The sequence below is a fragment of the Lathamus discolor genome, chromosome Z (assembly GCF_037157495.1).
Source record: "Lathamus discolor isolate bLatDis1 chromosome Z, bLatDis1.hap1, whole genome shotgun sequence".
Taxonomy (NCBI): domain Eukaryota; kingdom Metazoa; phylum Chordata; class Aves; order Psittaciformes; family Psittacidae; genus Lathamus; species Lathamus discolor.
The window spans coordinates 97,399,973-97,427,800 of NC_088909.1; the positions used below are offsets into that span (position 1 = coordinate 97,399,973).

The following is a 27,828-nucleotide window of genomic DNA, read 5'->3' on the forward strand; positions in this document are numbered from 1 at the left end:
GCTTAAACCTACCAGATAGAAGACCCCTAAGAGAACTCTTAAAGTCTGTCTGTCTTTGGAGCTACAAATGTTTCAATGTGCATCAGGACAAGACATCATCTTCTTAGGATTCACAGCCCAGGGCTTCTAACTGTTGTTTAGAAGAAAAATGCTTCTTTCCCAAGAATGTATGTGTATAAGGAGACTTAGTCTTTCCTCTTGAGAAAGTGACACAGGTCAATGGACAGACAACTGTCTCAGCATACAAGGCCTGAAGTCAAGTGTGCTCTTAAGACAGTAGAGATCTGGACTTACGTTCAGCTGCATGACCTAGCCACAAGGTTCATGTGTCTCTTTCTGGCCCACTGAAATTTCAATTATCTTTGCACAAGCAAAAACACCGGAAAGGGGGGAAATGGTGGAAGATTTCTTCTCTACAAAATAGCTGGTATTCACTTATGATGAGCAGACAATGTGCAGGATAGCAGGAGACTCTGGCTTTGGGGACCTGAAATACACTTAGCCAAGACGGGGCACAGGTGTGGCCCAGGACCTTCACACATACATGTATTTACAGTTATTTATCACCTAGGTTCTGAGAAAAACAATTTACAACAACTTGGAAAACCTATGTAGGAAAATGTAGGCAGTAATGCAAGGAAAACTGAGTAATTACTCTTTTCTCCCCTTTCTGCTGTGGTTTACTGGGGAACAAGAGAGGAGCCACAGGCTTGCCAACTCTTCTGATTTTATGGGCCTCGTGGTATGTATTTTTTTAATTGCTTGACTCTTGAGACTGTGGGATTGTGAAGATTTGAAGTTTAATTTAAAAGAGGCTGGCATGTAGCTGTTGTGGCTTCAAAGAAATGTTGGAGGTCAAGTCCCAGACCTCAGAAACTAGAGCAAATACAAAGATAAACTAAATCAAGAATGTCCTGGGTTTGTAGGGCCAGGCCCTCCACTTCAAACCCTAGCAGGCTGGCAGCACTGGAGATACTCAAGATACTTGCCTAAGAGGGATGTTTGACAGTGTCACATGTCTGAATCGGTCAGATCGGGTCCGTGGCTTCATGTAGCCCCGCAGCACGCTCTTCACAGCCCACTGGGGACCCAGCGAAAGCACCCGTCACTGCGTTACCTGTAACAACATCGTCCCGACTACCCCCGGCAGCAAAAGGGGCTGTAAAAGCGGACGTCAGCCCGAAATCCTGGACAGCTTCTGCCCTGCACAACCCAAACCGCCGCCGGCGCGCACACAGCCGAGCGCGGCCCCCGCGGCGGAGAGGATCGGGGCTGTACCGTCCGGGCTGTTCGTGCCGGGCTGCGGGAGCCGGCGGTGCCCCAGGGGCAGGACCGGCGGCGGCGGCGGCGCCGGGCGGTGCGCGGCGCAGGCTCCTCCCGCGGGCAGCCCGCCAGCCCCTCTCCTCCATCCCTCCCTCCCTCCCTGCTTCCCTCTTTCCCTCCCGCCCTCTCGCCCCGGCTCCATCCCTCCTTCCTGTCGGCGCTACGCACTGCTGCCCGCCGGAGCTGGGCCGCCCGGGACCGCTCGGCGGACAGCCCCGCGCACCCGCTGCGGCATGAGGCTGCCGCCGGGCACGGCGAGGCGGCGGCGGGTGAGTGCCGGGCCCCGGGGCCGGGTGGTTTCTCCCGGCGGCTGCCACGCTCGCACCTGGGAGGGAGCGGCCCGAGGGCGCGATGCCCGCTGCATCCCTCCATCCCTCTGTCCGCTCCGGGGAGGTGTCGGCGAGGAGGGGCGGAGGCGGGGTTGACAGCCCGGCCGGGGCCCAGCGGGGCCGAGGGCAGTTTCTAAGACCCCCGCCCTCTTCCCTGCTTAGCTGCAGGTCGGGGCTGGGCCGGGGCTGGGGCAGGTGGCGACGGGGTCGGAGCCGGTGCAAGCGCAAACCGCGGCTGCTTCCCCTGGGAGAGCGGGGGGCAGACCGGCGGCTCCTCCGTGCCGCTGGCCGGAGCCTGCGGCTTAAATAGAGGCTGTGTTTTGTCAACAGCTCATTCTGCTGGCCGGCAGGTTGGTGGGTTCAAGGGCTGAGCGGCGGGTAAATAACGTTTATACCTCTTTTCGTGCTTCTGAGCATTTCTTTTAAAATAAGTAACACCCCTCCAAAAAGAGGGGGAGTTTAGGATGATAATCCAGAGCCCCTTATGCGGTTGGGGAGAATCCAGGCATGCTGTACGTCTTGCTGCGCGCTGGCTGTAGAGGGACACCAGCGCAGTTGCAGCTTTCTGTGTCTATTTTGAGTGATTGAATTTCTAATATGTTTAGAGATTGCTTTTAAAAAAGATCTCTCTAAGCCTCTGAGGTAGTTCTGGAAGGAACGTCATTCCCTTCTTAAAATTCAGCGTGTGTAAGTAAATCTGAACTGGGCATATTGTGCTGGCATGCTCTGTGTGGCTTCAGTAAGAACTGGTGATATATATGGCTTTTCGTTTTTAAATTGTAATCAACGGTGGGTGCCTGGGAACTTTGCTATGAATTGGAGTAAAGCTTTGCATAGGTACTGTCATCATCTAGTGCTGGGGATAGGCTGTTAGCTTTTGTGTAGTAATTGTCACTTTGGTTCTTTTCCACAGACTTTCACACTTAACATACCCATTGCAAAAACAGACAAATATTAAAACTCCATAATCAAGCTGGCCATGTCCTGTCAAACTCCCTTCAGGAAAGCGCAGGCACTGGGCAGCTTTCTGCTGTATTTGAAACCCGGCTTGTTACCTAAGTAAGACAATGTGACTTGCCTTTGACATTTCACCTGGAAGTTCATTCTGCCTTTTTTCCTTACTGTAAAATTCCTTACTTTAAATACTTAAACCCTTATTTCAACATAACATGAATCTGGACTTTTCATCCGATTTAGCAGGTCTAGTAGCTGTGGGGATGGTTAAAATCCATGTCATGCCATCTTCCCTCTCAAATCAGCATGTGGCAATGCCAGCTGAGACAATATGGTGTTTAGTCTAGATCCATCAGTGCACATGTGCTTTTATATACAGTTTTGCACATCTTAGAAGAATGCGTGAATGCCTTGATCTGCAGAAAGTTTGTGCTTGTCCTTAACTTCTCAACCATTGTATGCTGTATGATTTTGGTGATAAAGATAAGCTTTGACTTCTGTATGATTTTGGTGATAAAGGTAAGCATGCACATAGAAATCTCCTGAATTTGGCCCCAGTCTGAATGAAGATCAAAACAAAAATTATGTTTGATGAGGGTAAGGATTAGGATGTGGAACAGACAGAAGCAAATGCAGGGAGTAAATCCACAGAACAACTAGTGCTGCATCTGCAGTTGGATGGTATTACTTAGTATAGGTAGCTTGATAGAGGTCTGAAGGTTACTTCTGAGAGGACTGCTGAGGCTACTAAGAAAAGACAGCATAGTGTCAGTCAGCTGCAGGCCTGTGTATCTAAACTACAAAATTATGCCAAAGTCCACAAGTGGAAAACATAAAAATCACCAACTTGGAGCTGGTCTGGAGTATAGCTTTTAGGCATTCAGTAGGTCACCTGATTTTGTTTGATTTTGCTTTCTGTTTACTCAGTCTAGGCATCCTTTCATCTTATCACTGTTTCACCTATTCAAACTTTTATCAGTGTTATTAAGTGATAACAATTTCCATTGTGCTCTCTCCAAATATATCACTATAGTCAGTTAGAGCAACCAGTAGCAAGCGCTATCTTTGAGTTAGATTGTGCAAAATCCCTTTATGGCTGTGATGAGGAAAGGGAGAGACTTAACCTTTAGGTGAGGGCATTCTCGCAGACTTGCCAAAGGCAAGTTAGGAATATGCAGGAACAGCTGTATGGGTGGAGGTGCTCTCCAAGAAAGAGAGAGAACTGTATTCTCATAGGTGGCAAAACTGCTGGTGCTGCTTTAGGAGGGAATTCATGGGGCTTTAATTTTAAAATTCTTGATGAGTTAAGAACTTGGTTATGAGGTCACATCTGCTTCAACGTCGTCCAGCCCAGGGCTTTAGTAATGTTCAAAGGAAGTCTGAATTTATTAATATCCATAGGTAATGCTAGAACAGAGTCTGTAAGTCTATTAGAAACAGCTCCTTAAGAACATTAATATTAGATTGTTCAGACCAGTGGGTGACTGGCAGCAAGTTTTGTACTTTATGAGAATCATAGAATCATAGAATAGTTAGGGTTGGAAAGGACCTCAAGATCATCTAGTTCCAACCCCCCTGCCATGGGCAGGGACACCTCACACTAAACCATCCCACCCAAGGCTTCATCCAACCTGGCCTTGAACACCGCCAGGCATGGAGCACTCACAACCTCCCTGGGCAACCCATTCCAGTGTCTCACCACCCTAACAGGAAAGAATTTCTTCCTTATATCCAATTTAAACTTCCCCTGTTTAAGTTTTAACCCGTTACCCCTTGAATTCCAACTGAAAGATGAAACAATATACCAAGAAGAAAGTGCCTGGCGATCTTAAACAATCTATGTTTTTATAAATACTGACTCTATCTTGCAGTATAGTGCATCACAAGGCTGATGCAGATGGATTACGTTTCTCTGCAAATGACCCAATAGATGATGTGACCAGGTAAATGAGGTTCTTTCCCACTTACTTTGTGTGCTAATGATCAGAGGAATGCAGAGGATACTAAATTCAGCAGTTCCTGTTGTGTTGATACATGTGTTGGATAAAACCAAAAATGATCAGATAGAGTTTTAAATTATAGTTTATATTATCTTGAAATGAGCTTATTTCAGCTTTTGAAAAGCTGCTTTTGGATAATGGGAGGAAAGGCAGAAAAAATCAGGAAACTTGTTGGTGTTAGTTTTTTTCTATTTTCAATATTGATCTAGGATGCAGTAGAAACACTGGGATCTTAGAATCAGACTGATGTTGAAATACTGAAGAGATTAATTAGCAGTAAAAGAAAAGGTCTGGTGGAGGAGCTTTACAGATATTTGCATATGTGGAAGGATTGAGAACTCAAGCAAGATACTGTTGGCTCTTTGAGAGGCAGTGCTGTTCTGAGTTAGACATGTATTCACATGCACGGAGACAAGGAACAGGTCTGAAAGTCAGTTTTACTCCTGTTATCATAATTAGCTAGAATTAGTTGAAATGATAAATATTTTGGTATATCTTCTCCCCTGAGATTTAATTATGACTTATTTCTGGTTTCTGTCTAAAACCAAGAAAAATAGATTACTTCTGGGTAAGCCTTGAGAGGTGATTGTGCTCTATGTGCCAAAGGTAGTTGTTGTATTTCATTCCATAAAAAGTTTAATGTGGAAGATATAAATAATCCCTGGGAGCAGGACCTAGAACCCATGGTCCCTCATTTCTAGCAAATGCCCTCTGACAAGGGCATGGAGTCCTGCTCCAAGTCAGTGGTTACTTAAGCTGCAGAGAGATCTGGCATCCACAGGAAGGCTGGAGAAGTCTCCATCCTGACTCGTCTGTTACTTCGAGTAGCCTCTGGGGTAGTGAGAGGTATTTTCAGCATCCCAGCGAGTGCTGCAGTGGCTGGGCTGCTGTACAAAAAGGGAGCACCACTGCTGCTTTATTTTTCTGGCTCTGTCTTTATAAACAAAAGCTGCGGCTTCTGCTTTTTCTGGGGAACTTCATTCTGTGGTTCTGTGCAGATTTTATCAGCAGGCACAGGCAGGGAATAATTGCTTTGTGAATCCTGAGTGTCTGAGCATCAGGCAGGTGGTGTGGCCCTGTCAAAGATGAGACTGTGCATCTGATGCCTGCAAAATTTATCACCACATCTCTTCTTTTTTTCTTTTTTTTTTTTTTCCCTCTTCTTCCACCCACCCTCCTCCCCCTTTTTAAGCATCAAAAGTTTGGTTTTTTTGTGGGTGCTTAAGCATCTCCAAGGATCATCTTCCAGAATCTTATGAATCTTTTCCAGAGTCATTAGGATAGCAGTGTTGGGGGCCATATGAATTCCTAGATTGCCAGAACTGTCTTCTTACCTGCCTCTGGGGGGTAAAGGGGCAGCTGAGATACAAATCACCAGCAAATGCTGAGGTTCGTGTGTTCGTTGCCTGTCTTACTGACTTATAAATTAGAAAAGTGTAATTAGAATGAAATCTGGAGGTTCTGATCTGACACTGAGAATATGCAGGGACTGTTTTTAGTATACACCATTAGTTTTTGCTGATCATTGCTGTCCTTCCTCCCATGGAAAATGTGCAATCCCCAAATTGCGGACTGTGGGAGCCCTCCTGCCATGTGTCAATAAGGTCCTTGCACTTCCTGCAAGCAAGAAATTCTCATCAGGGGCTTTTGCCCCTTTGCTGCTGTCTGCCTTTCCCTGCTGCTGTCCCTTGGAATCAATCCTAGTAGCAGGTTTCACTGCAAGCAGAAAGTGCTTAAACTAAAAATAACTCCTAACCCACTGGTATGAATGTTGGTCAGGGTGTAAGGTTTTGAAGGGCATATGTCTCCTCTCCTTTCCATGCGCAGTCTGGAGCTGGCATTGGAGCTGGGTCAAAGATTGTTGCTACAACAGAAGCAGCTTTCCCTTATCCCACAGGCAGAGAACTGCTGAGTTGTCAGCTGTTGAGTCCAAATTATGCCTTTTACCTCAGGGAGCACAAGTTATAAAAGCACGTGTCATGGAAACAAGGACGGCAGTGTAGCAATTCCTTCTGCCTCACTTCCTACCCTGCCAAACATCAGACCCACAACACAGCCCACAGCAGAGGACAGGCACCCTGCGTTGTAAGGTTGGTATTAAGGGTGCGCTTGAGAGCAGGATGGCTTTCCTTTTTTCTTGGGCCATGTGTTGTCAGGGAGCAGTCTCCTTTCTCACCTGTAAACCCAGCAATTCAGGGGTGGCCTCCTGCAAGACCAAAAAGCACAGCCTTTCAGCTAGCCTTGGCCTCCTTAAATTTCCTGAAGTCCCGAAATTTCCTGGTAGGATCATAGAATGATTGTAGCCGAAGCAGGGCTTTCTTGGCGTTGCTTTTGTGCTGCAACATTTTCCTTGCCAGCCAAATAGTTTCACTGGTACAGTAACACTGGTTAGAGAAAACCAGGGGGGGTTTGATATTTTCTTTCTTTTTTTTTTCCCATGCTTCTATGTTGATGAGCCACATTATACCAGTGTTCTCTGCCAGTATAGCTTACTGCAGTCTGATCATCAGTCAGAAGCACTTTCTTTTGGAATATACATATATTACTAAAATAGAGATATACATTGTGCTTGCTGTGTACCTATAGCTGCCCTGATCATAGTTTTGTGTATTGACTGAACCTTGATAGCTTCATATCAAGGTTGTCTGGTAATTTGTGGTGCATAATCATGAAATTTAAATAAAGCATTGTATTTGTAGGATTTCTTTAGGGGATAAACACTATCTGAAAAGTATGCTGGAATACTTATGCTCGCGTAATTTTGTCATTATTGTACAAGTTGCTTAAAAGTATAATAAAAGTGCAAGGAACAAGTGGTTGACTTTATCAGTCTGGCTCAGACTTACATGTTTACTTCCAGCCCTTAGCCCTCAGCCCTCCAACTGAGCTAGTTCTGCTCCTGAATAAATCAATTACTCCTTTCCAAGAGGAAATGCGGGCTCAGCTGACTAGATAGCATGGTTAAGCATTTATTCTGGATGGTGTGGATATGGCCTATGGCAAGCTTGGCTAAGCATGGTAAGCAGAACAAGCCACTTCTATCCCAGGTGGCTTTATGCCCTTAAATGCCCCCCACATTGTGCCTTTGGGCACTGCATACATTTCAGCTTAAAGCTGAAAAAATTCTTTCTATTAATTTCAAACACTTTGAACACAGAGTTTAAAGAAGCACAGAAAATGCTGGTTTGGAGCCAGATGGTGACCTGGGCCATTTGCTACAAAGTGGTCTAGTCTGGACTTCCACATGTTAGTACCAAACAGTGTGAAGGCAAGCCCTTCTGCGGCACTGGGGCTGAGGGTGAAGTCCACCAGGCAGTTTGAGCATCTCAGTTCATGCTTTCTGTAGCTTTACAAGTTGCATTTCAAATTACTTGCATGTTTGAGAGTTGTACGGCACATCCCACATATCTGGGCGATCCCAGAGGAGAGGAAGATTTGGACAAGTGGGAGGTGAGGCATGGCTCAGCGTGGGGCTAGCTTGGGCAGGCAGTTGCCTTTTGGGACTGTCTAGTGGTATCTGCCTTAGCCTGGCAGCCTTTCTTCCTTCCAAATAGGACTTAACGTGGTCACCCAGAAGCTCATACACCAAGACAGCAATACTGCTCATCATGTGATGCAACCCTGTTTGTATGGCTGACCACAAATTTGCCCTTCTTGAACTGGGTGATCTAATGGCCTCTCTTAACTATAAAATCAGTGAGGACAGAGCTTCAAAATATCTTCCTCAAATAATAGGTCATGATATTACTGCAGGGCAAAAATGCTGCTTAAATCAAAGAAAATTATAGCAGTCAATATTATAGGTGGGGCTTCTGCAGACACTGAAGCCCAAAGGTGATTGTAAGTTATGAGTATTCCAACTACAACTAATTTTCACAGTATTTCATGTTTTGGATCAAGTTCAGCACTTGCGGCAGAAGAGATGTTTGACCTTTGAGGTTTTACAGTTATTCTGGAGCTAAAACCAAGGAGATAAGCTTTTAATGTTTAATCCTAGGAGTAGAGAGAGAGGAAGAGAGAGAGAAAAAACAAAACAAAAATGTGATTTATTTATATTGTCAACTTCAATGTTGTCTCGAGTTACGTAGAACAAGCACTGAAGTACTGTGTGTGTGAGGTGGACATAAACATCAAACTCTCTTCTGCTATGGTTTCTGCTGGTTCTGATGATAATAATATCTGTTCTCTAGAGTCTGTCTATTCCTCTTCCTTTTCCCCTCTTTCCCCCTGCTCTATACTCTTCCAAAGGTCATGGCTATGAGAAGTCTTTAGTGTACAGGTCTCCAGGCACGTAACTCGTAATTCATCTGCTAGAATAGCATTGTCATGATTCCAAATATAGAACAGCCTTCTCCTCCAAATTAAATGTGATTGGCCTGTTTCTTTTTCAATATGCTAGGAAATTTTTGAAAGAAAATGCTTTTGACCCAATGTGGCTCCATGTTACAGATGACAGGATCAGACTGGATGTAAATCCAGCAAGCTATCATGTGAACCTTGTTTTAAATCTTACCTCAAACTCTGTAGTTTGTCACCTGAATATTGTCTTCCTTCACCTTTAAAATGATTATTAACGTGACATCTGTGCAAGATTTATGTTAATCTAGTCTGACATTGGTGTAACGTGAACCAAAAACTTTAATCTAGGAAAACTTGTATTGAGCTTATATTTATCATTACTTTTAGGAATTCATCCAATCTTATTTTTTGTTTCAATCCATTCATCCCATGCTTGAAAACCTTTGGCAATACTTAATTAGCTTTACTTTTCACAATGTGCACTTTTCAGTGGAGGTCTACTACGTGGCATTGACTTGTATCTTGTAAATTGTGGGTTATGCTTAAATCCTTTCTCTGTGTAGGTAATTGAGAACTGTGATCAAGTAACCCTGTTGAACTAAATAGTTGCATTGTTTTAGGCTTTGCAACAACAATCTCTCAGACTCAAACTGCTCTAAGTAATCATTTGATCCTCTATGTAAATCAACTTTGTACTGGATTAGACCATTTCCACTGCTAATAAGTGGCTGGTCTTTCTCTTGTGCTGTTAGATTGAGTGCTCTTGTAAGGCAGCTTCATCTGTACAGCGTAAGTTGTGAGGACTTTTATTTTGGGTGACTTTTGTGTATTTGTTTGCTTAAGCTGTGATAACTGATGCTTTGAAAATTGAATGTTTTCAGTTGTTTCCCCATTATTTGAACTAATGAGTGGTGCAACTGGTGTTAATATGTGAAAAATGTATCCTTGAAAACATTAGATTCTTGTCTGTTATCCTTTTGCCCTGCTGTGTGTGTGCTTGCTAATCAGTAGGTAATTCTCAGTTGGCGTTTGGGCAGTGATTACTGCAGACAGAAATGGGAACAAGCACTCAGCATTACAATAGCTGCTGGTAGAATTAGGTCACTAACAAGCTTTCAGCAGAATAGCGTTACTTTCTTCTCTACACAGGTATATAAACAGAAGATATAATTCCACACCTTTTCTCAGTGTTCCTTTAGTGTAGCATTCTTAATGATGAATGAAGAATTCATACATGAATCTTCCTGTACTTCAGGTACCTGATGTGACTGCCCAGTTCAACATTCAGCTTTCTCATACTGAAGACTAAGGACTGAGACTGTCACAGGCTCCTGCGGCTGGGCTTCTGCCAGCAGTGCAAATGTAAGTTTATGCATACCTTAATTCATAAGATAGAATTAGTCATATAGTTATGTGTTTGCAGATTCAGGAGCAAATTCATATATGTGGTTGCTGAGGCTTATTATCTTGCGTAAATCAGCAGTTAGTCATGAGCAGCACTCCATGGCTTTGAAATACCTTCTTGTCAGAGTGGACAGGTGATCTCTGGTAGCATTTAGCTGTTTATTTCATGGGACTTAAGATGAATGAAATGCTGCAATCTAAACACAGATATTTGATGAACTGATCATTTTAATAAGAGGTTTTGGTAATAACTACCTCCAGTTGATCTCATCTTGCAAAACAATGTAAATTAATTTTTACCATATTTAATGATAATTGTTTTGTTTTTTTTATTTTAAATGTTCTTATTTGGAAAAAAAAGATACTTGTCACTTGCATTCTTTATATATATCAGGGTGTGTGTATATATTTATATACATATATATGTACCTCTGATCTTTCCAGTCTCTTCTACCATAGCTCACAAAGGCTCTCTGTATATATTATTCTAAAGTCAAATAGATGTCCCTGGGGCATATGCATTGTTATCTAAATATGTTTTGCAAATACGATCCTTTTACTACTCCAGTGTATAATTCTTTAATAAGGAAAATTGCAGAAATAGGAAAAGCAGAGTATCATCTGCAAAGATGTTTGAGGTGGTGTTGTTTCTAAATGCTGTGTGGGTTCTAATGAACTGCTTCATGGTGAGATTGGCACAAGCTTTTGTAGAAAAGGATTTCCAGAAGGAAGAAAAAAGTGGGAATTTGGTATTTCGTACTGTGAAATTTACCTCACAGGTTTTTGCCAGTCTACGGGTTTAGACAGGTAAAATGACAAGAACGTGCTTGGCCTTGTGTGATGTGCGCTGTATATCTGGATGGAATTGATTAGATACATAAAAAGCAGAAATTTTCCTAAGGAATAAAATGCTGGCATAGAAATAAAAAGTAAACTGAAGCAGAGCATGACTTTCTTGGTAACTAACCAAAAAGGTAGTTGTCCAGTTAACTTTTCTCTGCAGGTAGGTTTACCTTCACCCCTGCTTTCTCCCCTCACATGTCTGGGCACCTCACAGAGCAGGCACCAGAGAGACCATTGAGAGTTGTCTCACGTCTCTCATTCCCACAGTTGGACTTGCTCAGCACTTTGGAAACAATAGCTGCTTCATTGCTGAGTTGTGAAACAAAAACGTTAAACATATCAGCAACAATGCATGAAAAATGTGATGAACAGCCTTCCACAGGAAGAGATTTTTTTTCATGCCAGTGTGTAGGTATACAGGATTTAATGGTGATAGAAGCTAATAAGTAAGAAATCCTTCTTCTTTTGTACATCATCTGCCAGCTCAATACTGGGAGAAGTAAACCATGAGATTGACTAATAATAGCAGGAAGGAAGAACCTTGTTAAACAGAGATAGCAAAGTTGGAATGACTTGTGTGTGTAAAATCCAGGTTGTTTTTCCCTCTCCAAAGCCCTTTTTTATAGTCACCCTCGAGAAGAGAAAGGAAAGAAAAAGAGATCTTCAGGAGAAGTCTTGCTTTCAAGGGAGGATTGAGGGGGAAGAGGCGGATGCAAGTTAGAGGTCACATAATAATGGTCATGTGAAAATGATGTGAAGATGTGAGATGAAGTGCAGATGTGGCTTCGAAAATTTCTGTTTTGTGTTCTTATTCTAAGTGTGAATCAGGACAGGAGAGACTTGTGGAACTGACTCACTGCATGTCCTGTTAGTATCAGTCTCACTTTTCTATGAGCTGCTTTCAGTTTTAAATGAGGTGCGGCACCATTAGCCTTACAGACACTGCTGTCTCAGCGCTTGCCGGTGGGTTATATACAGGGACTCAATTCACTCCTTTTGCTAAGTTCTGAAAGGAATGACAGAAAAGCGTTGCTTTATTTTACAGCAATAAAAATGATAGATATGGGTTCTAGCCATCTTGCTTATTATTTTAAGATGTTCAGCTCCTCATTGATTTTTTTCCTTTTGCTAAGCATTATTTTAATGGTGCAGGGTTTGCTCAAGTATTTTATTCCCCTGCAAAGTACTTTATTGCAGTATTTTCCATTCTGTGACCCTCCATGAAACAGCTGAAGAGCTTACAAGCTTATTTAAGTCAACCAAAACCAAGAAATTAAGATAGATAAATCCAACCTACAGACAAGATGTAAACTTATCATTTGGCGTATTCTGAATAAACTTAGGATTTTTTTAGCATCTTTTTCGCTATTGTGGACGAGAGATCTATGTTTGAATCAGATTTGAAGTAATTTAGCAGAAATTGAAAATGAAATTTCAACTTTTTTATATGTTTAGTTTTAAAATGATGTTCTGACTAAATTATTTGAAATTGAAAACCAGATATTAATTTAATTGTAGAACAATTGCATCTTGTGCCTTTGGCATTGCAGTGAGTGATTTATTTCAGTTAGGGCAATGCAGTTAAGCAAGTGCCACATATTGGTAGAACTGGGGATAATATGGAGGAGTACACTAAAACTGACCTGAGATTGTATTCTGGAGGTGTCAAAATCTCTTAGAGGCATAGAAAGGATAGCATGAATGAATCAATTTATGTTGAGCCACTGTTGCTGGCTGTGCTGCTATGAGAACTGATCCACAAGTGGACCATAAGTCCTTTTCAGGAACCTGGAGACCTTTGTGAGTTTTGCAGAGCAGATGAGGAGGATTAGGTGTGCCTGCACGTCTTTTGAGTCAGTGGCTCCAATGAAGGCTCTGAACTGCAAGACAGTGAAACGGTACCACTGTCATGAACCCACATGTGTATGGGAGAGTGAGTCTCAGTTTCCAGTATGTCTGTCTGTGTATATGCACACAGAAGTGCAAGATTTAATATTTATTTCTTTTAGCCTGGCAATGGTCTCTCTTGGGTCTAAAAAAGTTGACTAGGAAAGAGACCAGCTCTGATGGTCTCTTTATATTGACTACAGAAGTCAATATTTCTATTTCTTACGATTTCCTACACATTGCCACCTTAAAAGGAGGATATGGATGTACATGCCCAAATGAAAAGCTGGGGTGGGGTGGGGGTGGTGGGGGGGGGGGGGGGGGGGAGGATGGGAAGGAGAGAATAAGGTATGACTAAAGCAGTATGTGAGAGAAATAAATGCCAGCTGTTATATATGGACAGGTTTGTTCTGATAATGTCATACTCCATTGTAGATCTTCGTTCTTTGGAGAAGTTGAAAGGGGAATGGCAGCACTGAGTGCCCACCTTGGAGTGGAACAAAGAAGAAAACAATTGCTCACCCCAGTGGAAGGGTAGTCTGTGCATGGTAACATGCTGTAGTACATCTTCATGTGACTTGTCTGGTACTTTTATTAAGAGGGTAAATACAGCAGGGCATAAGAGCTTTTAAAGTCTCAAGAAAGATTAATACAATGTGAATTTATCAGAAACTATAGATCTATAGTTTCAGGAATTGCCATTCCCTCGATTACTAAAAAATCAATTTATTTCTCGTAAGTGACTCTCATTCCTTACATTCACTCCAAAAGGATATTGCACAACTGTTGCTTGTTATTCTCAATATATTATTTAATGTGAGAGCCACATTTCAGCATTTGATCTATTTATATGCTGTTTGTACACATAAAGACAGACTTTCCTTGGATTTAGTTCATTGTACCTTAAAAATAATTCAGATACCATGGGTTTCATTGCAAACAATGAAGGATTCCAACCCTCAGGTCATTGCCGGTTGTTTAAAAAAAACACACTTGGATTTGCTTCAGTAATTATCAGTGTTCTCTTATAAAACTAAATAGGCTTTTCCTGTGATGGAAAGAAGATTAAAGGTCATATAGTTCAAAATTTTGGACATTGCCAGATTAAGGAAAATAAACTTTCATTAATAAGGTCAGCTTTTTTATGTCCTTATTAGTTCATAAGGACATACTAGCTGAAGAAAACCAGCAGGGACAGAATTAAGTAGATAATGACTCTTCTTAGGAACAGCTATATTTTTCTGCAGCCCTCTTTGTAAAGTCTGAGTGAAATGGTCTGGCCCTTGAACCTCAAGCTAAGTAAAGTGCAGTTGCCAATGTGGGCAAATGACATTTTCCTCTGAAGATACAGTGTCTTGATAGCTACACACAAAGTAACAGCAGCTCCTCTTTCCACTGATGAAATGTGTTTTGGAATATTTGGTTTATGTTTTATTTCAGTTATTTATCAGTAAAATACAGCAAGCACTCCAGAAGTGGAAAACCTTCTCTGTGTATTTTCATTTGATTCTAGGTTATGCATTGCAAAAAATGTGGGTACATTTGCTTCTATGTTTTGTACCTGTATTAAGTATTGAAAAGGCATAGTGGGGAGCCATAGCATTCATGACAAGACGTGTTTTTTATTTATGCAAAGTAACTGGACTTTTGTGCCTTTGCTCAGTGTACTTGTTCCATGCCGCATTGCAAAGCGCAAGAATTGAAGGAAGTGTGTCGACCATGAGGTCACCAAATTCAAACGTATCAGGAAATGTGTGTAGCTGTATCAGATTTACACAAATACATAAGTTGAATCCTTCACCTTACTGCAGTATTAATTTGCCAGTTGTAGTAAGTATCAAGATAATTTTTTGAATGGGTTAAAATACAAGTGTGTAAATGACTTGGAGCCATTTCCTTCTGCTGCAGAGCACAATAGCCTAGAAGATCTAAATTTCTCTTTTGGCCAGCAGTGTCCCTTAACCTTCACCCCTTTGCTTTGTTCTTTGTTCAGATGATTAGGTGTTTCCCATCTGCACCTCTGTGGAAGAAGAATCCGTGCTTGTTAATTTGAGCTGACTTCCTAAGGAAATCAGGCTTATCTGATAATGCTTTGTCTGTCCTCTTACCCCCGCAGTAACCTTTGAACATGCTGCCCAGGTTCAGTTCACCCAGAATGAGGAGGTGAGGTCTCAGCTTACTGTGTCCTTACAAGCTTGATGAAACTGCAGCTTATTGGAGAGACCTAACTGAGGAAATAGCTGCAGAATGAAGTCAACCTTTACTGGACTGCAGTGCCAGCCTCTCTAGCATGCCTTCTCTGATGTCTACTAAGGTTTAGAGAGTAATCTGTAATAACATTACCTAATACATAACAACAATGAATTGTGGACAGATTTGTAGATATCCCAAAACATATTCAATCTATTTTGGTAGTATTAGGGTTCACTGTGTTTCTCTGAAGAGTTTGTTTTCTGTTGTTACCATCTGTAGAGCAGTGCTGTGTTTCTAGTAGTAATGGATGTGTTTTTATTTAACCATGTGCTTGGTGGCTAATTGATATGGGCAAGGATGTCCAAACTCAGGAGTTAGACACCCGGTTTTCTTTTGAAAGTGACTTTGTTCTTCTGGAAGTCTCACACTAGGAATGTCAAACGCAATGTCTGGCTTGGGTTCTGCTTTTGCATTGTGTACGCTGGGCAGTGAGCAGCAAATGGCATCAGTAGGACTAACGGTTTTCAAATTAGCATACAGTTTAATTGAAAACAGCTGTAACTCAGTGAGGACAAAAGGCAAAGTGTGCAAAATGTATATTTAGCTTGAAAACCTCCAAAATGTCACCTCATAAATTCAGTTTTCGTTGTGGTAAAAAATAAATCATTGATTTATTGTGTCTCTTTGCTTTATTCTACCCTTTCAGTCCACTGCTGTGCCTGATGACTCTGCCTCTTTGGTATCACTGTGCTGCTTTTTTTGTTTCTAGCCCAGCTCTCCCAGCAGGGATATTCTTCCCAACTGCCTCTGTAAGCCACCTGACTTGTTCTTGTTTGGTGGGTTTTGTTTTAGTTGAAATGTATAACCTAAAGGAGTCTTCCACTACGCGTTCCAAGTGCTTCTCAAAATTATACCCATTGCTGTGGTTAAGATATTTGACATCTGCTCCTTCTGTATATTTTCCTTTACAAACGCAAGTCCTAAGGGTTTCAATTTCTGCACATTTATGTATGGGTGTTGTACTGTCCTACAAGTACTAAATGCTTTCATAAAATCACTCTTGAACTGTGGTGCTTGTTCGTGGATTTCCTAAGCAAATGACTTGAAACTTTTCTGTTCCCTGTCCTGCATGCAGTCTTTATGCATTACACTACCAAATGAGGAAAACCCATGCAAAGAGTTTTCTCTCATCTCTTTGCCAGGTGAGGGTGCTTCTCCTGCTAATTGCTGCCTGGAAATATCCACCAGCTCTCCCAGTCTGCAGCTTGCTTATTTGTATTTCCATCATGTTTAACAGTCTGGGACAGGAAGAAGGGAAGAACTGGAAATACTGGAAAGCAGGTGCAGCTTTGCATTGGCCTAAGACTCTGAGCCAGGTGAAAGGAGCTGGGTGCACCTTTGATTTTGTTGGTGATATTTCTTGCTTTACACTCACTTCTGCCTGGCTGAAGGGTTGACTGGCTTGGGGTAACTGGCTGTTCAGTACTTCCAGAAACGCAGCCTGCCATCATTCTCTACAATGTTTCGGTGGTGTGCTATGTAATCCTTTTTCTTGAGAGCTTTTAATGTTCCATTCCGTGGTAAATTATTATGATGGTACCTTTAACTGTGGAGAAAAACAAATTGTAACTTGAGAAAAATCTATTCACAAACAGGGACATGGTGGTTGTGACCAGGGGCTTAGCAAATGAACTGTTGAAGTGTTGATCCTGCTACCAAGCTTGTATGTTGCATCCTGCCATTTCACCTCACCATGCAGAGCAGAAGCGGGTGCCTGTGGTGGCTTCCCAGCATCTCAGAGGTGACACTGCTGTTTGGTGGCTGGAGGAGGCAGTGAGGATGGAATTTTTCTCCTCATGCTTGAAGGAAAAAACCCAAGAAAACAACATTTGTCTCAAAGGACTGACAATTTGGCCTTGTGCACTCCTACACATTTACTGTACATCTTAACATGCTGTTTCCTTTTCCTCCGCTGCAGATTAGGAGAGTGCATTTGGTGCAGATAGGCAAGTTGAATTATTTTATCAGCTTTCAGAAAGAGAAATAGCAGATTCTTAGATTAATTCTTCGGAACTGGGAAAAGTCAGATTCCCAAATGGGATTCAGCCTTCATTTATAAACAAGTTTTAGTGATTCATGTCCTGTGAATCTTTTATAACTTGGAATGGTGCCATGTTATAAAACAGAGAGGGAAAGCCTGCATTTAGGTTACTAAAGAGATATTTTTTCTCAACTTTGGGATTTTTTTTTAAGGAGGTGGAAGAATGTACTCAGTTGAAACAAAGCAAAGCCCCCTCAAATAAATGTTTTTAATTCTACTTCCATTTTTTTTTTTTTATTATTCAGCTAGCTTTAAAGTCAAAGGCTGAAGGCTATGGGATCAGCAAAACTCTCCTAAAGAAAACCAGTTCATCTCCTGTTTCTGTGTTGATTGTCTTTACTGTCAGCTGTATTGGCAATTTGCTTGTTTTCCCAGAAATGTGTACTTCTGGCATGGACTTTCAGATAGGGGAATTTTTTTGGAAGCTTTCTGTTGGCAATAGTAGGATGTGTAATTTGATATATGCATTTTTATCTGGATATAGGCATGTTTTCTTTCACTTTGAAGATTAAATTAGTTATCTTTTTGCAGAGACAAGTAAACTGAGCCTTCTCCACCTGCTAAGCAGAGTAATTTTTCTTTTAACAATAAGGTTTTGATCTAGGCACACACTTAGCACCCTCACTTCTGCCTGGCTGTATTTGGGGTGACTGGCTGTTCAGTATTTCCAGAAATGCAGCCTGCCATCATTCTCTACAATGTTTCGGTGGTGTGCTATGTAATCCTTCTTGAGAGCTTTTAATGTCCTATTCAATGGTAAATTATTATGATGGTACCTTTAACTGTGGAGAAAAACAAATTGTAACTTGAGAAAATTTATTCACAAACAGGTTTCTTCTATTATATTTAATATATATGTTTTTACTGGTTTTGTGGTTTTATCTAGTATTCTCCACTTGCATTTTCCCTAAATGTTGCATAAGCTGACTTTTTAACTGTTTCTTTTAAGGTGTCTGCTTGTGGAGCACAAACACAGCCGTAAAAAGTGTGGCCGCTGATCCTCAAATCACAGATTTCTTTTAAACCTAATCTGGAGGGCTGTGAGTGGCAGATCAGACTACAAGCAGAAAGCAGGCCAAAAATATTTTTTATTTTTTTATCTGTTTTGTTTGTTTGTTTCCAAAGTGGTTTCCAAGCACTTGACAATGGAATACATTCGGAGACCAGAAAACTCAAAAGCAGAACAGAGCTTTGGAGAACTTCTGTGCTTAGAGGGCTGGTCTGTTACAACTGACTAAGAAAATACTTATTTTTTTTTTAAGATAATTGAACATTTGGTCAGCTATGCTTTAAAATAAATAATGCAGAAGCAGTTAAGCCAAGAAATACATGAATGAAACACAGTAGGAGAGATACCAGTTACCGTCTGTTTCTCCCTTTCAGAGGTTGAGTCCAAAGAGGCTGGTAATGTCTTAGCATGTCACTGTCAAACAGCTGTTCCTACCCTCCTTTTCTCAACTTGTCACAGAACCTTTAACCTTCTCCCCAGCCGACAAGGTTTTGAAGGAAAGCTGGCCGTAGCTATTTTCCCAGATGCACATTACCGAGTTGGAGTTCTTTCCCTCTCTTACCTATCGGATCACCAATACGTGTACTGTATGCATCAAAACATCTTTAAAAGTCATCTAGAAGTCCAGAGTTGGTATTGAGCTGTTTTAAATAAGCGTCACCATCCGCTGGCTTCAGTGAGTAAGAATCTGAATCTAATTGTTCCTTTATTAGCTTATCTGCATAAAAAGTAATCTGAAATTACTTTTTTTTTTCTGACCACAGGCACAAGGGTAGTTCCTCTGCACAGTGTAAGGTCTTAAGCATAAGTCAGGACATCTCCATGTACTGTAACATCCAGCAGTTATTATGGAATCCTGCTTTTGTAGCTGCTCTTAAATATGGGCAGTTATACGCTGAAGCCTGCCATGCCTTTGCTGTTGGTATGACATGAATTTGCATGTAAACTTTTTGGAAACACGCACAATGTTGTTCCTTAGCATAGATTTATGGGAGGCTTTTTCTTTATTTTAAAATTTCAGAAGTGAAAGACCTTTTCAGCCAAGGCCTTCAAGATGAATTTGCTGTGCAAACATACTCGCGCAAAGTCAGGAGGTTTGCAGTCAATTTGGGGGTGAGATTGGAGCCTGAAGTACTAAATAAACAGCTACGTGGCAGCTTTATACAGTAGTATCCAGGGCTGGATCACGCAGTGAAACTGAGTCAACAAGATCTGAATGTTAGGAGAAAGCAAATATGTCATAGACTGAATAAACACATACTACACACAGGTTTTCCTTAGAAAAGTTCCTTTGCTGTGCTTGATAATGCTCAGGCATCAGAGAGCAGAGATATTTTAAAGCTGCAGATGCAGCAGGTTTGGTCCACAGAGAAATATTTGTTCCAGGAAACATCAGAAATCTAGAATCTGAGACTGCGAAAGGGTAAAAAAACATGGAGTTTTAAAGGAAGAAGCTAGTAGAGACCTGGTGTCAGTCATCTTCTATGTAAAAGGTTGCTGCAAGGCAGAGGTTAAATTGTTCTTCATCTGGAGATAGGGCAAAGTAGCGCGCTTAAAACTGAGCAAGAGAGAGTTGCATAGTACACTGGAGCGCTAACGGTAGTGCCAGTGACATAACACAAATAAATTGCCCAAGAAAATGAGATTGTTATGGGGTGGATATGCTATCAGGATACTTTTTAAGATAGACAGCTGCTAAGGATGGTTTAATTGTCGTTGCTTTTCCTGCTGGTGAGACTGGGCTGACCCCCTTCATACCATTTTTTAAAAATAAAGACTTAAAATTGAAATAAATTTACACTTCGTAGCAACTGCTCCTGTTGCACTCCGGCCAGCTCTCGTTGAGGGTTTGCCTTCATCTGACAATGTTGAGCTCTGTTGTCCTAAATAAATATTTCTGACTCTTATATTGTCCTATCCTTCTTAAGAGTACATCTGCCTAGAGCATAACATGATTTTCATATTTCCCTAGGGTGAGAAAAGCCCTCCATGCCTTGTTTGAATTAAGACTTGAACTGATGGAAGGCAGCTTTAATCCAAAGAAAGTGAACTTCCTATTTTTAAATTATTCAATTATTTTGTAACTCTGTAATTAAAACAAGCCCATAAATGGGGATCTTTTCTCCTGAGTAATGACATTTATTATGCGACATGAGGCTTCGAATTCCCAACTTTTGAGCAATCTATAAAATGTGTATGAGAAGACAAGAGCCAGGGAGTCTATGCTTCTTACAAAAGATTGTGGTTTACAAGACTGTCATTATGCTCTGCATGAAAATACATAGGTTCCCTTTGGTGCTTGATTCTGAAACAGAAATTAAAACTGTGCTTGAGTTAGGAGAATTTGGTATGACTCGAATTTCTTGTAATTCACTGCTATGATGTTACTCTTAAAACATCTGCTGTAGGGGAAATACTCAGTAAGCTATGTATTGAAAGAATATGCAGAAAACCAGATGATTTTCTTGAAACATGCACAGACACACACGTGTAGTTGCTGAATCTGCCTCATAAACCTGGTATGACCAAACAGGTTTTTGAACAATCCTGTACAGGTAGTGCGTTTAGAAAGTGAGAGTCTTGGGATTTAATTAACTTCACAATGCATTTTTCTCTCATTCAAGTGGCATCAGGGCTTTCCCTTGTTTTTATTCTTTTATTGGCTACTGCCAGGTGACAGGGGACTGTTAAGTGATCTTGGTATAAAACTTAAAATTCTGATTTTGGACTTTTCTGCAACCCAGAAATGACCTTTTAAGAAGTCACAAACAAACATATATAATTCACATGCACACCACAAATAGAAATCATCATGTTATTCGTGTAACTGTCTGAATGGTCTTCATATTTTTGATGAAAGTTTCAGAGCAAAGTTTAGGTTTCTGAGCAAAGTTTAAACCTGGAGGTAATATCCCATATTTTTATCGGTAACAGACAAATACAATACGAAGACCTTGAGAGACACCAAAATGCAGTGGGGGCACTTCTGGCACAAAGATTATTATATTTTATGTGCCGGAGGGTTCTTGATTCATCTTTACCAGAACATGGCTTTGTCAAACTTCACTCTTGATTTGGGTTTTAACAAGTTGCATGACATGGATGATACAGTTTAGGAGCATATAAGAGAAGAACCGGATGTGTCTGGCAATAATATAGCTCAAATTAGTATTTTTTTAGTGAGGTCTTCAAGTGGCTTGAGAGCATGGTCAAAATAAAACAGCTGTTAAGTTTTAAGGGTGTTTCTTCCCTCCAGATATTAGAATGGCTTTTACTATAGCATCTCTCTCAGTTCCGTGGCCCCTTGAGAACACCTCTGGATTATCTGACGTAGTACTGATATGTTTCTCCTCGAAAACGCAGATTGGTGAGGAACAGAAGAGCATCTGGGGCATTCCCAGCTGTCCCTTGAGAGAGAATTCCTTAAAAAAAGAAAAAAGAAACAAAATGATATGGTTGTATTGCAGGGATGGGGGAGCATATTCCTGGTGATGCAGAAGACATCAGTGAAGAGAGTTTTCTTTTGAAATTACAGAGGCTTTTAGAAAAGCCTGTTATTCTGACAATAGTGTACGTCGGAAGAGATTTCTAAGGCAAAGTCACGAGCCCTTCCAGTTCAGACTTTTAAAAGAAGTACCCTGGACAAAACGGGAGCTTCACAAAACTGTTCTGTAGGAGAGGCTAGCTCAGCTATGTTTTTAGATTAAAATAGCCTGGTTCCTGCTGCTGGTCACTGGGAGAAGGCACCTCTCTACATGGGATCTGTGTTCTCTGGGAGGGTGCTCAAGTCTTTAGAGCTTTCAAGTAGCGGGGAAACAATGCATCAGGGATTAGCTGGGCTTTAGAATAAGCTTTCTTGTAGTCTTCTTTGTGAGAGAAATACTGGTGGTGACTGCTGTGTGGGTGGAACTGAGTGTGTTCCCCAGATTCCGCTGAAAAGTCAAACTTCTCTTTGGAAAACACGCAACCCATTAATCTTCGAAGAACAGATTAAATGTAATATTCTAGATAATTTTTACCTTAAGGTTAGCATTTACAGCAACAAGTGTCTTTTGTCTCTTTTTTCCCCCCCTCTCCCATTTTTGTCCTCCAGACGTTATTACTTAACAGTGGATTGAACCAGTGATCCTGGGTGATCAGATCTGGTTCTGCAGTGTCATGGGCATCTCATGGCTTTGCATAGCAGCAACATGAAAAGTGAGCAGAGGTGAGAGGAAAACAGCTGGGCTGTCCTGTCCGCTTAATACCATAATCCAAAGCAGGGGACATTTCCATTCACTGCATACAAGACCTTTTGTGAATGTAGTATTTCATCTAAGAGACCTGTTTTAGAGGAACACCTGCCATGTCTATTCTGTTCTGGCCTCAGATAGTCCTGAAGGATACCTGTGAAGGTTGAGTTTTACATGTCTGTGATTCTTGAAGTTATGTCTGAAATGTCTTCCTGAAAAAATATGCATCAAGAGATGGATGGTACAGTGAAAAGGTTTACCTGCCAGATAACAAAGGAGTTGCTACACATGGGAGCAGCATCAAGGAAGAAAAGTAGATGGAACAAAAAGTGGCGTTTCTGGAGCAGCACTCTCAAATTTCAGTTTTGTTGGTTTGTTTGTTTTTAATTTTAGAACTGACCAGCTTGTTGGAAGATGTCATTTATTCCTGCTTGAAGCTGCTGTTCTGAAAAGCAAACAGTAGAAGAATGTGGAAGAATTCAAGCATCCCCTGCCTTTTAGCACTAGCTATATTATGTTTAAGAAGCTTAATATATAGTAAGGAGATAGGTGAGTTTATTGCAGTGTATTTGCTAATTACTTTTTCTTTGTAGCTTCTGTACCTACACCATTTAATTACATTGCTTTCCTACTATGTGTATGTTCAGAAACTGTGACCTCTGTAGTCTCACACTGTCCAAGGGATAGAAGTACTACCAAGCCTGATCTCTGCTTTCAGATACCCAGTGGCACCTTGTATACAAGTACAAAATTTGGTGTTACATTCTCCATAACGCAACAGTGATAGTGTGCTTATGCAGGTGGTGTAAATGTCAGTATTGATACCTCCTTGCTGTATATGTTGGCTGTCTGCGACTACTTCACACATTATCTTTGATTGCCCTTCTGTCATCAATTGTCCTCCATGTGGGACAATGCAGGAGAGTAAAAAACTCATTAATATTATCAAAGCCTGTAGTTTTGCCATTGGCCCAAAGCCTGCTTATTAGTCTAGGTTAGAAACGGGTATTGTGGCAAGAGACAGATCCCTGTGTTGTTGCACGCAAGTTATAAACCTGGATTTTAGGTACTTCTAGAAATCTGGCAGTCTGTGGCTTGTGTAATCAGGGACACAAATAATTCAAAAGTTTTAAAATACTGGCCAGACATGCATGCAATAAAAATGCAAAAAGAATGTCTATAGATGTGAACAATAGCAGTTGTTTTACAGATGGTAATTTCTGACATGCATTTTATGTCTGTCTTTCTTACGATTTAAGGTTCTCTGGAGCAACCCCAGAATTTTAAATGTGTAACACACAATTTACGTCAAATGATCTGTACGTGGGATGTCTTGTCTGAAGGAAGACATGGACAAACTGACTTTTGCTACACTACCAAGTAAGTCCCTTATATACCTGTTTGAAAACTACCAAACTGTGATGAAAGTATAGCTATCCCTCAGTCACTGCCCATGGAATTTGTGATGCTATTGTTTCCCAGCATCCCCCCTTCAGTTTTCCTTGGGTGGTATTCCCTCCAGGCACTGTTAACTCAGGCAGTGGCGGGGTTTCTGGCAAAGTCTTGTTTCATGATAACAATTCTGCTGCCAAAATCTGCTTGTTCTCTTCAAACGACTGGAAGATGCTGTCTTTTACTCACACTTCTCTGTGTGCCTGCCTAAGGCTTGCTCAGAGTTTTCATGAGGGACATCTTCATACCAGGTTCAGTCCAAAAGGAAATGATAGTTGGAAGAAGTAAATCCTGATGTTATGGGCCAAAGCGGTAGAATATATGACATAAGTGTTGAGATTCACATGTGGAAAAACATGAAAAATCTCTTGATGGCTGTCTTACAACCTTTATAAATATTAAGCTGTCTGGAGAGCATAGTATTAGAGGAAACCTGAAAATTATTCCACAGTTAGAATAGCTTTCCAAAATGAATGCGAGTTGAAAATTTTGACAAACATTGAAAAATTTAGATCTTCAGTATGTTTTCACTAATGAGAACTACATGTTCAATTCCCCATGCTGTGGGTCCGCCAAATACTTATCATGTGCTAGGGATGAGATCAAATAATTTTTGCATCTTGATCCTGCCCCCAGTCCAGATTTGTACCGTCTTTTTTCCTGTAAATTCTGCAAGCAGCCCAGACTTGTCCTTGGGGTCCCAGGGCTTGGCTGCACTTCTTCCACCTACATGTTTGATTTTTGTGTCTAGTTATTCCTCCTGCATTGCCAGCTATCGTTTCTATTAAAAAGAAAAAAAAAAAGCAGATACATTTGACATTCTGGTCAGAGTTCAGGAGTGTAGAGTTCATGAGGTATTGACCTCTAAACAAGAACCTAAACCTCAAAACAGCATGGAGCTGCTGCTGTTTCTCCTTAGCAAAGCAGAACAGGCTTTAATCCTTGAAGCAAAGAAGCTGAGGGCTGAGCTTAGTGCAGACCTCCCTGAGGGAAAAAAGATTTTGTTTTTCAGTTGCCCAAACATCCTCTAGTAATATCTCAGTACAGAAGAGGAATAGCCTTCCTGAGCACTCAAGTCTCAGCTGGCCTTCGCTAGCCCAGAGCCTTGCGTGAATCTTAAAAGTTCAACCCAAGCTCCTGACTCCAGCTGAAGGGAGCTCCAGCGTCCTGTTCCAGTTCATAAGTGAGTAACAGTCCCTCAGCAGGAAGTCTGGCATTGTTCTCTTTGCTTTCCTTCCTCCCATCATTCCCCCAAGAGGAAGGTCTGGATTTTTCCAAACTTTCTGCCTTTTTAGTTGCATATCAGTGATAATGAGCAAAGGGACTTGACCCATCCATTATTGTTTCCTCTATATATCTACAACCTCCAGAGAAAGGCCAGATCACATTGTGCTGAGCACTGTACAAACATTGAGCACAGACTGTATTTCTATCTGGGACTATAGCAATTCGCTACCCTGCCCTTTGCTCTTTCCCCACAAGCTGAGCACCAGAAGGGAGCTGTTTGTTCTAATAGGGGGACACAGATGGGTAAACCTGCTCTTTGCACCCATATGCCATCATTTAGAGAATAAATGGAGGAAGGAGGAGTCAGAAAACAAAAGGGGATAGGGAGGTACTGATGAATTTTGCAGGTTTTGATTTTGCTTATTTTGAAATACTGATTCATGCTGACTGTAGGTTTCAGAAATGCATCTTTTGCTTAAAAGTTCACTTGTCACTTTGGAGATTCTCTTAACAACTGGGTTGCTGAATTATACAAATAGTGCACAGTCTATCGCTAAGATAAAAGTGACTTGAAAGGTGAGGGAATGCTTGTTAATATACTAAGCAAATCCCATGCAAGTCTTATTTGTTCATGAATTTGATATGCAGCTCTCTGTTATATTACAGCGTATTTGTGTTTTATTAATGTCCTAGGAATAGGATTTAACTTTCCTTAGTTTCCTATCAGCTTACATGCCTGGTTAATCCTCTCTGATTTTTCAGTGATCTCCGTCCTTCTGTGTGTTTTGAAACTAAGGAGAAAAGGGTCGAGATTCCAGTCCCAGATAGCTCCAGCACTGTGACAATAACCACGAACAGCAATTCTGGAATTGCCTTTGCTACCAAAAAATTTGAAATTCACAAGAAAGATATCTGTAAGCATCAGGTTTTATGTGTATACGTAACGCCATTATACTGTGATTAACAGTGTTCCAGAAGTGTATATGCTTGCAGTTTTCTTTGGCAATGTTTGTGTATGTAAAATGTTGATGTGCTGGGTCCATATGAATCTACCATACATACAGGTATGAGGGGAAAGAAAACTTCTCTTATCAGAGGGCAACAAAGAAAACAACCTAATCACACTTCAATTTTATTTATTTTTTTTTTCCTAGTTGCAGATGAGGAAGGGTTTGTAAACAAGTTTCTGATCTACATACTGATGTACCTGAATGGGGCATAAAGTGCATTTGGTCAGACTTGGCCTGGGAAAGGCAGAATAAACTTCCTAATGCCTGTTCACCCGTCTTAAATACTGAATAGCTACAAAATGAAATTTATTCCTGCCATTTCATGGCATTTTAAGGGATGTTATATGTCTCTCCTGGCAGGATCAGATTTTCTTAATATATGCCCAACTTACCCACTCTGTTCATATGTATATAAAACTGAGGGAATACACTTATTCTTGAGAGGTAGGCTGCATCATATTGGAGTCATAGATAAATCAGACTTTTGCTGATTTCCTTCCTTCCAAAGTATGAAGCTGTAAGCTGAAGACGGCATTGACACCATCTGCCATGCTTGCTCATAATTTGGTCTTTGTTGTTGGTTTGCCTCCTTGTTCCTTTATGCAGTGAAATTCTATAGTCAGTAGACTCGTAAGTGTCAGTAGCAGTTCTTACCTATGGGTTCAGTTTGCTTTTCAGTTAAGTCCAGCTCAAGAGCTTTAACCAAACATTACTCAAAAATATGTGGGCAACACACTGGGTTTTCCAGCATCTTGCTTACTTCAGGGAGGGTAAATCTTTCAGTTCATCACAGGTTATCCCAAGCAGTGTGTTGACTGTGATGAACACTTTGCAGGCTTTCAGAGGCTTGGGCAGGCATGAAGTTGGATAAATCATGCATTTAAAAACCAGGAATTATCGTGCACCAGGCCCAATGAACTGCTGTAACTCCTGTACTACCATAATCCTCGCCTGTTTCTCAGCCTCTTGCTTCACCACCACCCGTTCAAAGAGATGCTTCTGTTTAATGTCCCTGTCTTGTCCCCATCACCATGTCAGTCCTTTAATATTTCTTCTAGCTTAAAATCACATTCCCCATGATCGTTTTCGGAGGCTCATATGGGCTTTTCCCACACTATGCTTTTGCTCTCTTTTCTTCCTACTCTTGCTTTTGTTCCAAGTCCCCTCTTCCCTGCTGGTGTACAAAACTCACTTCCTCCTTTGAGGTATTTTCCATCATCCTCCCTAGATGTGTTCTCGTGTACACTTCAAAGACTGTCATCATGTTTCCTCTATCTCTGCAACACTGAAAGAAGGTTGTCTTCCTTACTATGCATTACGAAGACTCATATTCGTGATCTTATGCATCTGCATGCTGAGATGCTAAAATGCTACCTGGTGACTCATCAGCACCTGTGCTTTCCTGGGAACTTTCATGCTCAAGTAATGACAGAGCCCATCTTGTTCTAATTACAGAGGTTGAGTTGCATGTTTGTATGGCTACTAGCCAGTTCAGAGCAGAGAGATGTGGCTGTTAAACACCTGTGGGGCTGTGTTGCTGACTAATGACCTTAATATTGCTTTTT

At 41.2% G+C, this 27,828-nt stretch overlaps 1 protein-coding gene across 1 annotated transcript in view; it reads left to right on the forward strand.

Moving 5' to 3' along the window:
* The first annotated feature begins 1,468 nt into the window (after positions 1–1,468).
* The window catches only part of LIFR (LIF receptor subunit alpha), a 51,225-nt gene continuing 24,865 nt past the window's right edge, over positions 1,469–27,828 (forward strand). The window contains exons 1-5 of the mRNA XM_065662879.1: positions 1,469–1,592; positions 10,161–10,267; positions 22,968–23,123; positions 23,834–23,954; positions 26,016–26,167. Of these exons, the coding sequence (XP_065518951.1) occupies positions 23,042–23,123; positions 23,834–23,954; positions 26,016–26,167 (355 nt within the window). The 5' untranslated portion in view covers positions 1,469–1,592; positions 10,161–10,267; positions 22,968–23,041. The remainder of the gene's footprint in view (positions 1,593–10,160; positions 10,268–22,967; positions 23,124–23,833; positions 23,955–26,015; positions 26,168–27,828) is intronic.